Source organism: Mytilus galloprovincialis, unplaced genomic scaffold (genome assembly GCF_965363235.1).
Source record: "Mytilus galloprovincialis unplaced genomic scaffold, xbMytGall1.hap1.1 HAP1_SCAFFOLD_70, whole genome shotgun sequence".
Classification (NCBI taxonomy): domain Eukaryota; kingdom Metazoa; phylum Mollusca; class Bivalvia; order Mytilida; family Mytilidae; genus Mytilus; species Mytilus galloprovincialis.
In genome coordinates, this window is record NW_027468010.1 from 51,060 (window position 1) to 63,673 (window position 12,614).

At 31.1% G+C, this 12,614-nt stretch overlaps 1 protein-coding gene across 1 annotated transcript; it reads right to left on the reverse strand.

Moving 5' to 3' along the window:
• Nucleotides 1-1,778: 1,778 nt before the first annotated feature.
• LOC143060110 (uncharacterized) lies at nucleotides 1,779-11,163 on the reverse strand. The gene is made up of 7 exons (XM_076233539.1): nucleotides 10,868-11,163; nucleotides 10,089-10,448; nucleotides 8,591-8,707; nucleotides 7,311-7,385; nucleotides 7,028-7,046; nucleotides 3,808-3,962; nucleotides 1,779-1,874 (listed from the first exon to the last, which is right to left on the reverse strand). Exons 2-7 carry the CDS (start codon nucleotides 10,432-10,434, stop codon nucleotides 1,822-1,824), a joined length of 765 nt encoding a protein of 254 aa, XP_076089654.1. The 5' UTR covers nucleotides 10,435-10,448; nucleotides 10,868-11,163; the 3' UTR covers nucleotides 1,779-1,821.
• Nucleotides 11,164-12,614: the final 1,451 nt, after the last annotated feature.

Below are 12,614 nucleotides of genomic sequence, written 5' to 3' on the forward strand. Positions count from 1 at the left end.
TACAATCATGTATTATATATTTCTCTGAGGTGTACAATACTTAATACAAAACTATTAATCAACACAAACAATTTAACACTATATTAAGCCTCTTATACTGTAATGCTATTTTTACTTTTTTTATTGCTAACAATTCAATTACGAATTAACGTGTACATTATGGTGTCTTCGTCGAGGTCTGCATTTATGGATTGTAAACACTGTTGAAATCGGTTTACATAAGAATTTGAAATATATACGTATTCGTCCAATCGGTGCATGCATTTGATTTACTGATCGATCGATGACCGTTGTCACGGTAACTCTCACATAGCTTATTTGACTTATCTGACGGATCCTTTACTATGGGTTACCGATCACCGATCGCTCATCGGTCAGTCAAACATCCGTCACCGATTATTCACCATTTTGCAAGTACTGTAATTGCAGGCTCCTAAACAAATCCTGTTTGCGTTTTAAATATGGGGGGTATAGTCTGATGAGTCAACAACTCAACAACCAGAACTATTAAAAAGCCTTCTTGAATTTAAGTTTTGTCTTTAACCATGCATATATGATAGACAGATTGTGTTCCGCATGATAAGTTATTAATCGACATGATTCTAGACAATGAGAGAGTAGCCTAAATGGTATGTTGTCAAAAATAAGTTTAATCAGTACAACAAACATCCAGCTACAATTCCAACAAACTTTAAAAGGAATCTTCTATGTAGAATTCACAATAACGTGTGCTTGGACACGAATAAATCTTTCATTGTTCGGCCGGTATGTTTGTATTCGAATCAGAAGGATAAATACACGCTTGAGAAAATATACTTACGGAATGCGACCTATTTTTGTGATTTTTAATGATGTGATTGATTTGTTTTAATGCAACTTGCAACACTCTTGTAACATCCAAACAACGAAACACACACTATAACATATCCATTCAAATAGCTTAACTCATCTAAAGACATATCAATACAAATAAACATACATGTAACGAAAACATTTGATCTATGGTACAATGTAAATACGAAATCAATTATAAAAAGTGTGAATAAATATACGCAACAGTAGTATACCGCTGTGAAATGTTAAACAATTTCAGAAGCACCTATTTTTTTCTGTATATATTAATTCCCCTGAAACGTAATTAATTGCCTACTATAAGTTAATGAAAACGTAATGAATGCTTTTTTTATAATTTTTATGCTGTATATGTTATTTGATGACTGAAATTAAAAAAGATAATATACATATATGCCATTACTTTATATGTATTAAACATGTGTCTGTGTATCAGTTTGTTGATAGCAAATACACAAACTGTACCTTATTAGGACTATCCTTACGGTAAAAGATGCTTCATTGTGTGCTTAGCCGTATATATTGATATTAACCATGCCATTTGATTGAATTGATAGAAAAAATAGTGCATGTTTATTTCATATGTTGTTGTGTGCAGTATGTTGTTTATTATATTGCGTAAGCTGGTAGAATTTTCAGTTTTGTCTGACGCACGAAAGAGCGTTTAATTTCTGAAGTTGTATGTTCATCTTTATCTTGCAGTGAAGACTGAAATAATAAAAATATACTCATAACTTTCAAATAAACTTAAAATATTTGCACATATACATACTCATAATTGTTGACGGAGTCAATGACGATGAAGGGACGTTTATACCAACGCTGAACACAGCATGTAATCGAGACAAAATAATGATTTTTAATATTTCTAAACATATAGTACAAAAATTTCACAGAGATAATTTTATCTATATAGATATATACTAATATACTTAGTTTCTATCATTCAATGTATATTAGGTTAATGCATCACATAACGTTTAAGTAGTCTCCACCTTGATTAGCATATTGACCTTGTGATTCTAAAACAAAAAAGGTATAGTAATCATTACTGACACAATACCTGTAATAGTATATGTTCTGTCATAAAAACACAATAGTGAAGATAAACTGAAACTATGCCATTTTTGAATCAAACTAACGGTCATAAAATTGATCAAACAAGAACTGTTTATGTCAGGAATATATATGTAAGGTTAGATTAATGAAATCATGTTTTATCTTAGTACAACGGTTCTTCTAAATACAAGTACATAAGAGTCCTCTGAACATTTAGATTTTAGTTGCACCCAAAGTAACCATACTTCATTGCTATGTTGTATGGTCGGGGTAAACCTTGTTTTTGGACTAGACAAACCTTTGATTTATATATTAACTATTTTGAAAAAATAGGGGTTATTATTTGTTTTCTAGACATCATTCTGATATTTTCTTCCATGTTTATGTCTGTGTTTTAAAATAAAATTCAATTAAAATTCATCTATTATTCCCACATATACTTTTTGTGTTCTGTTATAGATAATGCATCTTTTAAGGTTTTTCTTGTCGTAGAACACCCCGAGGTGTGTTCTACGACAAGAAAAATCTTAAAATATGCATTATCTGACTTATATACCGTCAAAAAATATTAACTTTATAAAGATTTGTAAAATTTAGTATCCTATTTTACCGACAACACTAAAGTGGGATATTCCTTTCTAATGCGTTCATGTTTTAATGCGCCCAGCTGTTCATTTGAAATGTGAAATAAAACTCACTAAATAATTTAGATATAAACCTTTTAAAAATTGTTTTCCAAACACAAAACAATATTACTGTAACTGCATGAAGTAAGACACAAATGTATTGTTACCATCCGATTACGGTGTATGACAAATACAAGACACATTGTAAGTTATTTATTGTACCACGTTATGGAAAAGGGGGAGGGGGTATGTTTTTTTCTATTTGTTATGTTATTCCTTTCGCGGAAAAGTGGTTATTTTTTTGACAATTTTACTTGAATCGAATGAAAAATTCAGAAAGATTGTCTTTTGAAAAGCAATACATTTTATCAAAAGATAATCAGGATATAATTATATACCTTCCGCACCCGACCCTTTCGTGAGTTACGTTTATGTTATTCAATAGAATATAAGATTATCTTATTAGTTGATCATTTGATAGAGTAAAAGGTATACATAAATTTAAAAAAGTTAAGAACTGACACGAAGACGAATATGAATACATGTAGGTCACAGTATGATTTCCTATTCAGTGTGTATCGTTCTGAACATGCATGAAATATTTGCCACTGGACGTAAAGCAAGCAACCAAAAATCATTCAACCTATTCAGTTTGACTCAATAAGATTTTCAAAATCTTACACACGAATATGTTAAATCTAGATTTATTTTATGAAAGTCTACATTAAAATTCATCTGACATATACGATAGTGTTTCTTTATTGTAGCGATAAATCAACAAAATTTCACGTTATTTGTTTCTAAAATTAAAATGCAGGACTACAATGACGGTTTCTTTTACACCTATCATCAATTGAACTTTAAAAAAATAAATTTCCAAATACGCAACAAAAAACTATCAGACGAATAAAGTTTTGAAGTAAATCATAGATTGCATGTTTATCAAGGAAAATAATGACCTTACACAGGTCATTATTTTATGCCTTGGATCATATATCATTGAAACATGGTATCGTCCGGGTTGATTCTGAAAAAGAATGACCTTACGTTCTGAAAGAAAATAACTCGATATAGGTATATAAGATTGGATAAATTCAATTATTGTAGTTTTCGAGCATTATTCATGTTATATATCACCACAAAAAGCAGATGGAGTACGGAAACATGAATTTGCAAAGCAAAACGTTCTTATATTTTGGTCTGGCCAATTTCTATATAATGAAATTTTGACAAGGTTTTTAAATTTGATTAGTTTTACCAATCAACATACCATCGATGTTGGATTTTGATTTTCCTCCTCCCATCTTTGTTTCATTGTTGATCCCATTATGCATAACCGCTGATTGGTGACTATTTAGAGAGTCATATGTTGTATGTTGATCCTGGCAATCAGGTTTCAGATTCAAACCTTCGTATTTTGGCTCTCTAAAATGATAGTTCTCCAAATGCATTAAATTGATTGATGATATTGTTTTTTAATTTTTTTTTTAATCTCTGTCGCCTTTTTTTTTAAATATAAAACGTAAAAAAAATGAAAAAATGATGAGATCAAAGGAAAATTCAAGACAAAAAGTCTCTTTAAAAATGGCAGAAAAAAAAGCTCAAACCCATCAAACGAATGGAAAACAACTGTCATACAACTGTAAGTTTTGTACTACTTACAGTTGGGTGCAGACCAAGCATTACATAAAGTAAACGCAAGTTAACGCCGCGTGCACATAATTCGTTAGTTAACTTCAAATTTCCCGTTTACTAGTAAACGCCCGTTTACTATAATTACGTTAACGCGGTCGAAATGGAAATTTCTAATGTCTACCCGAGTAAACGGGCGTTTACTTTGTGTCCGTTTAGTCAGTAGTAAACGGGCGTTTACTTCAGAATTCGTTAAATTTATTTTTACGTGAACTTCAAAGTAAACGGGCGTTTACTACAGATTTTAAAAGTGTATTTTCACGTGCACTTGAAAGTAAACGCGCGTTTACTTTTCGCGTTAACTGATTAGCTAAATTTAGAAATAAAGTTCATTTGTTCATTTATTTTATAAAAAACGACCTTTAGTCTTTGTATTTTACGTATATGTGTTTTAAACCAGAACAATTCCAAAATTCTTTTAATTCGAATATTAATTTTATTCAATCACACACAATCAGTTCCATTAAGTCCATTATTTTTACTTATTAGCAGATTTTCTATATTTTCTTTTCAAAAGTTACAGGTACAAATATCGATACGGAAAGAAAGGTTATCGGAGACATCGGAAACATATTTTTATAAACATCCTGGTTTACGTTGTTTCTTTCCCCATTTGTAATTGTCTCTTCGAATTCCTAAATTGACAAATTATCAAACGTAAATTGTACAGTGATATTTAATAAAGTGTAACATAAGTATGTACGTCATTTGTACCATTCCGTCAATTTAAATGTTCAAATATTGCGATCCTTTGCATGGATTTATAACTGATTCACTATTTAGCTATATAGAGTGCTAATATGGTCTGTGTTGGTTGTTCCCGACAAATAATTTTATAATACGAGTCAGTCGTATGAAAACTACTGAAATTTGTTTCAATTCAATATTTTGAATCAAAAAAGACATGGTGGAACTCTAAATTGACATGATTGATGCCAACATTTTTTTTTAGTCATACTAATCAAAAATTGCTACATTTCAGTTTTATATAATACAATCAATCATTAAATTAAAATATAACTCATTTACTTTCCAGCTATATAGATTTACATAAAAAAAGTGCTAATATGGTCAGTTATAGTTGTTGGGAACAAATAATTTTATTATATGAATCAGTCTGAGGTATGAAAACTACTGAATTTTTTACGATTCAATATTTTGAATAAAAAAAGGACATTGTGGCACTCTAAATTGATGCGAACCATTTTTTTTATTTAAACTGTTCCAATATTGCTTCCGTTTAATTTATACAATCAATCTTTAAATGAAAATACAACTCTTTTACTATGCCACTATATAGATTTACATAATTAAGTGCTTACATGTATATTGTCAGTTTTGGTTGTTGCGCACAAATAATTTTATAATAGGAGTCAGTCTGAGGTATGAAAACGACTTAAATTGGTTAACGATTCAATAATTTGTATAAAAAAGTACATGCTGGCACTCTAAATTGATGAGAACCAATATTTTTTAGTCATAATATTCAAATATTGCTACCTTTTATATAATACAATCAATCCGTACATGAAAATATAACTCATTTACTATGTGACAATATGGATTTACATAATAAAATGCTAATATGGTCAGTTTTGGTTGTTGTGAAACAAATAATTTTATTATATGAGTCTGTCTGAGGTATGAAAACTACTGAATTTTGTTTACAATTCAATATTTTAAATAAAAAAAGGACATGCTGGAACTCTAAATTGATGAGAACAAAACTTTTTAGTCATAATATTCAAATATTGCTACCTTTTGTATTATACAATCAATTCTTACATGAAAATATAACTCAATTACTATGTGACTATATAGATTTACCTAATAAAATGCTAATATGGTCAGTTTTGGTTGTTGCGAAACAAATTATTTTATAATACGAGTCAGTCTGAGGTATGAAAACTACTTAAATTGGTTAACGATTCAATAATTTATATATAAAAGTACATGCTGGCACTCTGAATTGATGCGAACAATTTTTTTTTAGTCATAATATTAAAATTTTGCTACCTTTTATATAATGCAATCAATCCTTACATGAAAATATAACTGAATTACTACTAAATAGATAACTTGATAAAGGGTAAATATGGTCCGTTTTGGTTAAATAGATCAAATAATTTTGTTTTACGAGTCAGACTGTCTTAAATGAGAAATCTGTTTGATTATGGTGAGGATTAAATTATTTGAATAAACAAATTTGCGAAGAACAAGAAATTTAAATATATTAATATTTTTCAATTGAATACAGATGTGTGATAACATTTATAATTAACTGTTGGTCATTTAATGTTGATGTACATTTATTATCATTTGATATTTTAGGTCAGTGTATCCAGGATACGATGACATTCTGCGTTAACGCGCGTTTACTACAAACAGTAAACGTGCGTTTACTTTTTACGAAAATAGAAGACGCGCATCTTCTCACGTTAACGCGGAGGTAAACGGGAAAGTAAACGCCCGTTTACTCTTTACAAAATTAGAAGACGCGCCGTTTTTGCGTTAACGCGGAGGTAAACGCGAAAGTAAACGCCCGTTTACTTTTGATGTCTACTGAAATTTCGGAGTTAATGCACAGTTAACGCGGCGTTTACATGAAGTGCACGCGAGTAAACGCCGCGTTAACTTTTTCGGCCCGTCTACATGTAATGCTTGGTCTGCACCCAACTGTATCTACCATCCTCTTATTTATAGTTGTTTCTTTGTGTCTTTACATGGAAATAAGTTTGAACTCGTTGGTACTTCCCACGAATTTTTTATTTATAGAAAAATATATCGAGATTTCATACCTGTTTTCTTTGGTAGCAACTGAAATGTAAAAGCACTAGTGTATTTCGATTCTTGTGTATAATGCAAAAATACAAAGTAATGTTAACCAATTTTGACTGTTTGATAAATGTAAGACAAAAATATCTTTCGTTTAAAAAATGGACAACACAGTTAATTGTATTTTTTTTTTCTTATAACGAAGGAGGTCTGTTTTGGCACGGAACAATAGCAGACACATAAAAAATAATGAAGGGTTTGTAATTTAAAGGTTAAGGTGGTTTCTTGACAAAACAATTAACTTACATTGTTGATTCTGATAGAAATGAATATCACTCTCCGCTTTTGGTTTAGAATCAGGTTTCTTTTCGAGATTGCATCCTAAAAATCAGAAATATAAAATCCAAAAATATATATATGCAATTTGTGTATAGGCATGACGTATTGTAAAATATATTTTCTATTTAGCATTGCTTTGCAATTTTTTGAATTTTATTACTATTATTAAGTAATTATAATCATGATTGTAATTCATGCATTTAATTGTTTGCTTTTTGCGATTTTATTTTAATTCTATTACTAACATTATCATGATTGTAATTCATGCATTTAATTGTTTTAGAATATTTCTAGAGTGTATATCGTCTTGCGTTTTATATTACGTTATTAAGGTAATATGAAACGAGTTCTGATTATTATAACGACGTTTAATATGCTAGGGCTTATCAATCTCTTGTTGAATCTATAGTTTTATGTGACTTCAGGTTATTCTTTAAACGTAGAATCAATATTTCGTTGTTAAAATAACAAGAAGATAACAATTATTAGAATAAATATATCAGTCGCAATCGAGAAACCAGTATTGGCGGATAAACGTAATCTCGAGGGAACTAACAGACCAAGACGCGATTTATCTGACTTAAGATACTGTAATATATTATGTGAGTATATACCTTGTGTATGGTGATAAATAATAATTAAAAAAAAGACTACCCGAAAAGTGTTGTGACTGATAAACACATCCACAATTAATGGTAATACAACCAATGACGCCATTTTATTTTTATTGTTACATCAATGAACAATTCAATTAATCATAAACTTTTAAAATTGAGAATGAAAATGGGGAATGATGCAAAGAGACAACAAACCAAACAAATAACAGAAACACATCCACAAATGGGTATTCGGCACAGCGAGACATTACACCACCCACAGGCGTGCGTGCTTCACTGAACTGGCCCATAAAACCATATGTACTAGTTTAGTGAAAATAGAACTCATATTTAACTACAAAACATAAAAATGAACAACAATTAAAAACAAAAAAACATACAAGACTTACAAATGCCAGAGGCTCCTAAAAAAAATGCCGTTCGGTTGAACATGCTTTGTGAGATCTCAACCTTCCCTTTTACCTCTATCCAATGTTCAATAAACAAACACCCAGTAATGCACACTGTAAAACTTAGTTAAAAGTTAAAGTCGGAGTATAATTTTAAAATAGGTAACAGAAGAAACTGGTACATAAATGTCATTTTTAAAATGTGATTTCAGAAATAATGTGTTGAAAAAAGTTATCATACCTGTTTTCCTCAATGCGATAATGATAACTAATCCAACAATAATCAATGCTAGACTCCCAAAAATGCTACCAACAACAACAGAAATGCTACTGTCTTGATGATTACCTGAATCTGAAGCTTAAACAATGAAATGTAGTTAAAAGGAATAATAATGATTATTATCAAAGGATTTCAGTTCTTAAAAATGTGACACTTCTTTGTCATGTCATAGCTTTACAAATATAAATTCATTATTCGGAGCACCTGTGATCACTCCTAGTATTCAAATTGTTCATGATGCGCAGTCTGAAATTGTTTGTCTTTTTGTTGTTAGTTTGTTTGCCTTCAGCATGGCGTTGCCAGTTTTTCTCCCTCTAGAGAGGATTGAATATCCCTCCGGTATCATACGACTCTCATTTATATATTTGGTAAAAAGTGTAGCCTTCTCAATTTGTTATATTGATTCTTGTATGTCGATGTGTTATTTTGAGGTAGCGTAAATTTAATTACGGAAAATCCATGTTCAAATGGCACAGAGAAAAAGAATCACAACTTAAAGTCTCAATTAAAATCACAATGTACATTCTATGTAATCTTTTAAATGTATTATATCAGTTTAACATAATAAAACAGCCGAACAATAATCCTGCTCTCACTAACACAAATTCAATGTCACTGTCCTTTCGTTTTCTAACTATCCTCTCAACTCTGCGAACTAACTATCTATCAATTACTCTGATCTCTCTTGCTTCTCTTATATAGGCAATAATAGACATTACCCCGACGGTTCAAAAGATGGGGTATCGGGCGGTTCTAAAGATAACGGGCGTTGAATTTAAGAAAATAAATAAAAAACAGTTCAAATAAATTAAGTAGCGGGCGGTACCCTGTAGAAATGTAATTTATATTAAAAAGTAGTTTAAACCGAACGTATTGAAACGAAAGACATCTTACATAATAATAAGTTAAACTGCCAAAAATAAAATTGCTACAAAAGGATATACACATTGTTAAATAAGGGAATCATTCAGATTGATTATATGACCATGTTTCTTTTCTACCTCAGGCAGAGATTACCTTAGCTGTAATTGGCAAAACTTTCAGGAATTTTGACCTCAATGCTCTTCAACTTCGTACTTTATGTGGCCTTTTTAATACTTTTTTGGATTCGAGCGTCACTGAAGAGTCTTTTGTAGGCAAAACGCGCGTCTGGCGTATACTAAATTTAGTCCTGGTATCTATGGTGAGTTAATTGATAGTTTGATTAAGTTCCCTGATTGCAAAAGGTTTGAATAACACATATTTGAATTGCTTGTGCGTTTTAAAGGTTTGTATCTGTGGTATTTGGATCTTAACATCGCTAGAACAAAGGAGACAATTGAATTTAAGATGAATCGACGGAATGATAATCATGCAAATGATACACTAATGCAACGATGCACAAGCTTAGACAATACGTGTCTTACACATACAAAGATACGACCAATTTTTTAACTCAAGAAATAGATATTTCACTTACTTTCTGATAGTTGTAGAGTAACTGCGTATTCAGCTGGACTGCCAACGTTGTTGTCTAATTGAATTATGTAAGTAGTGAAATCATCAGTCGTTAAATTATTGACTTTGAGAGTCAAAATGAATCCATCGAGATCAATTTCTGTGTCGTAAAAAAACCCTTTCACAATCGCGGCTGTTTCGGACAAACTGTACTTTTGGGAAGGAATAATCTGGAGTACTTTGTTTATTCCCCGAAACCATGTTACTGATTTATACTTGGGAATACTATACACCTTGACCGTTAATTCTACCGTTCTTCCAATTTCCCCATGCATAGTCGATTTGTTAACATCTTTGATGTTCGGCATAAAAACAGGTTGTGCTAGAAATAATTATATTCGCATTATTACTTTTCTAAGGAGAAAATCACAATTTACAAATTAAAGAGGTACGCCACATTGCACTACACACAAACGTAATTCAATATGTTCCGAATAAATAAAATTGCACCTTTAACACTATAGGTTGTATTACATATATTAAAACAACTGTCTGCTTCTAAAGACTAGTAAATTATATACCCCTGTTTTCTTAATATCCTTTTTTTTATGGTTGAGCATTACTTATTATAATGAAAAACGTAACAAAAAAAGTCGGAAGTCACTGACAATATGTTATACTCTAGCAATAAAAGATGTTTGTGATTTCCTATTACATACATTGTCAACTACCATCTTAATGTTCCCTTTTCTAAAACAAAATAAAAAAAACCAACAACATTACATTACATTAATTTCCTACCATTTATAGTGACAAACCATATCCAGTCTGCTCAATGATTCCATCTTTATCTTGTATTCCGTTTCCTGCTTTGCACACATATATTCCGTTGTCCTGATAACTATCATCAGTGTGAGAGGACGGTAACTCCAGTTTGCCTTTTCTGTTACCTTTCATTTCTCTTATCAGTTTTCCATTTGATGAAGTATGATTCCACTGGTAGTATGTGTACTTAGTAGGATTACCAGAAGCATTGCAAGAAATCACTCTGAAATTCTCCAGTTGGTTGAAGGTCACATTGTTGACAAATATGTTTGGAGCAACTATTCAAATATAAAGTAGAAAGAGGTTAAAATCTCAAACACTATTTTGACGCTTTATCATACTCACGTATATATAAAAATAAAAAGATATGGTATGAATGAGACAACTCTCTATCAGAGACTAAATGACCGAAAAGGTAACAACATTAGGTCACTACGCACAGCCTTAAACAATGTACAAACCTAAATACTGCACAGTAAACTTCCAAAAGGCCCGATATGAAAAATTTTAACAAATTCAAAAGACAACTAATAGCCTTGTTAATGTAGAAAAAAACCATTATCGACAAACAAATTTAACGTGAATCCACAAACTACAATCACTTAATGACTCGACTTAGGTGAGGATATTGAACTTCATCAGCAAAACACTTGTGTACATTGCTGCAGTTTTTATTGTTCTTGATATTGTATTAATTTAAGAACTTTGAAGTTCATAGTTTCCTTTGATTTCATTTCATGTGGCTCTTAAAGTTATGATAACGTGGTTTGCGTTATATTTTAACACTTGTCCATGTTTACAATCTGTGATAGTTATGTAAAGTCGATTGATTATTCAATTAAAAAATCTACATTTGTTTGTATGATTGACATAATTATTTTAATGACATTGTGTGACCACAAAGAGCCACACATGGAGTTTCAAATACAAAACTTTTGAAACACATATTATTCTTTCAAACTTACATTGTACTTCTATCGGTTGAATTGCTGAAATGCCGATGGGATCTGCTTCATTGCTTGCTCTGCATGTAATCCACTGACCATTATTATGTCTGACCACTGTGTACCGCAATATAGATTTTGTTGTATACATGTCTGTTATGGACTCATATGTAATTTTCTGAGTTGAGTAAGATGTTATATTTTTATCCGCCATGAACCAATCCAATAAAGTGGCTGGACGATTTCCAGTACTTGTGCACGATATTTCTAGCTGTTCAGTGTCCTTTAAAATCCCAGGATCACGATCAAATACAGGTGCAAGAGGTTTAACTGAATAAGAAGTAAGACAGTGTAATGCATAGACCAATTTGAAAAAAATGATATTCAACAACGAATTCATATACTCGTAACAGAAAAAAAATTGTGTAACAGTCGTGCTTACTTCAAAACATTTCTTGACAAGCTAAGGAAACACTAGCACTGGGTTACTTTATTTTATCCTGCAGTTGGGTGTTCTACTATACAGATACATCCCTACAGATAGCGCTATGCTGTATCTGTATACATACAGATATCGCTTAAAAGCTCCGCCCACTGCCGGACTGAGCATTGAATGAATCTGCGTGACCATAGAATGTGTATTGCATTCGCATTTTAATGACATAACAATTGCGAATTTATACGTTCTGTTTGTTTTCAAACATTTTTTTTAAGAGCAATAAGAATCACACCAATTTTCTGATAACATACATTCATTAACAGCCGTCGTTTCTACGATG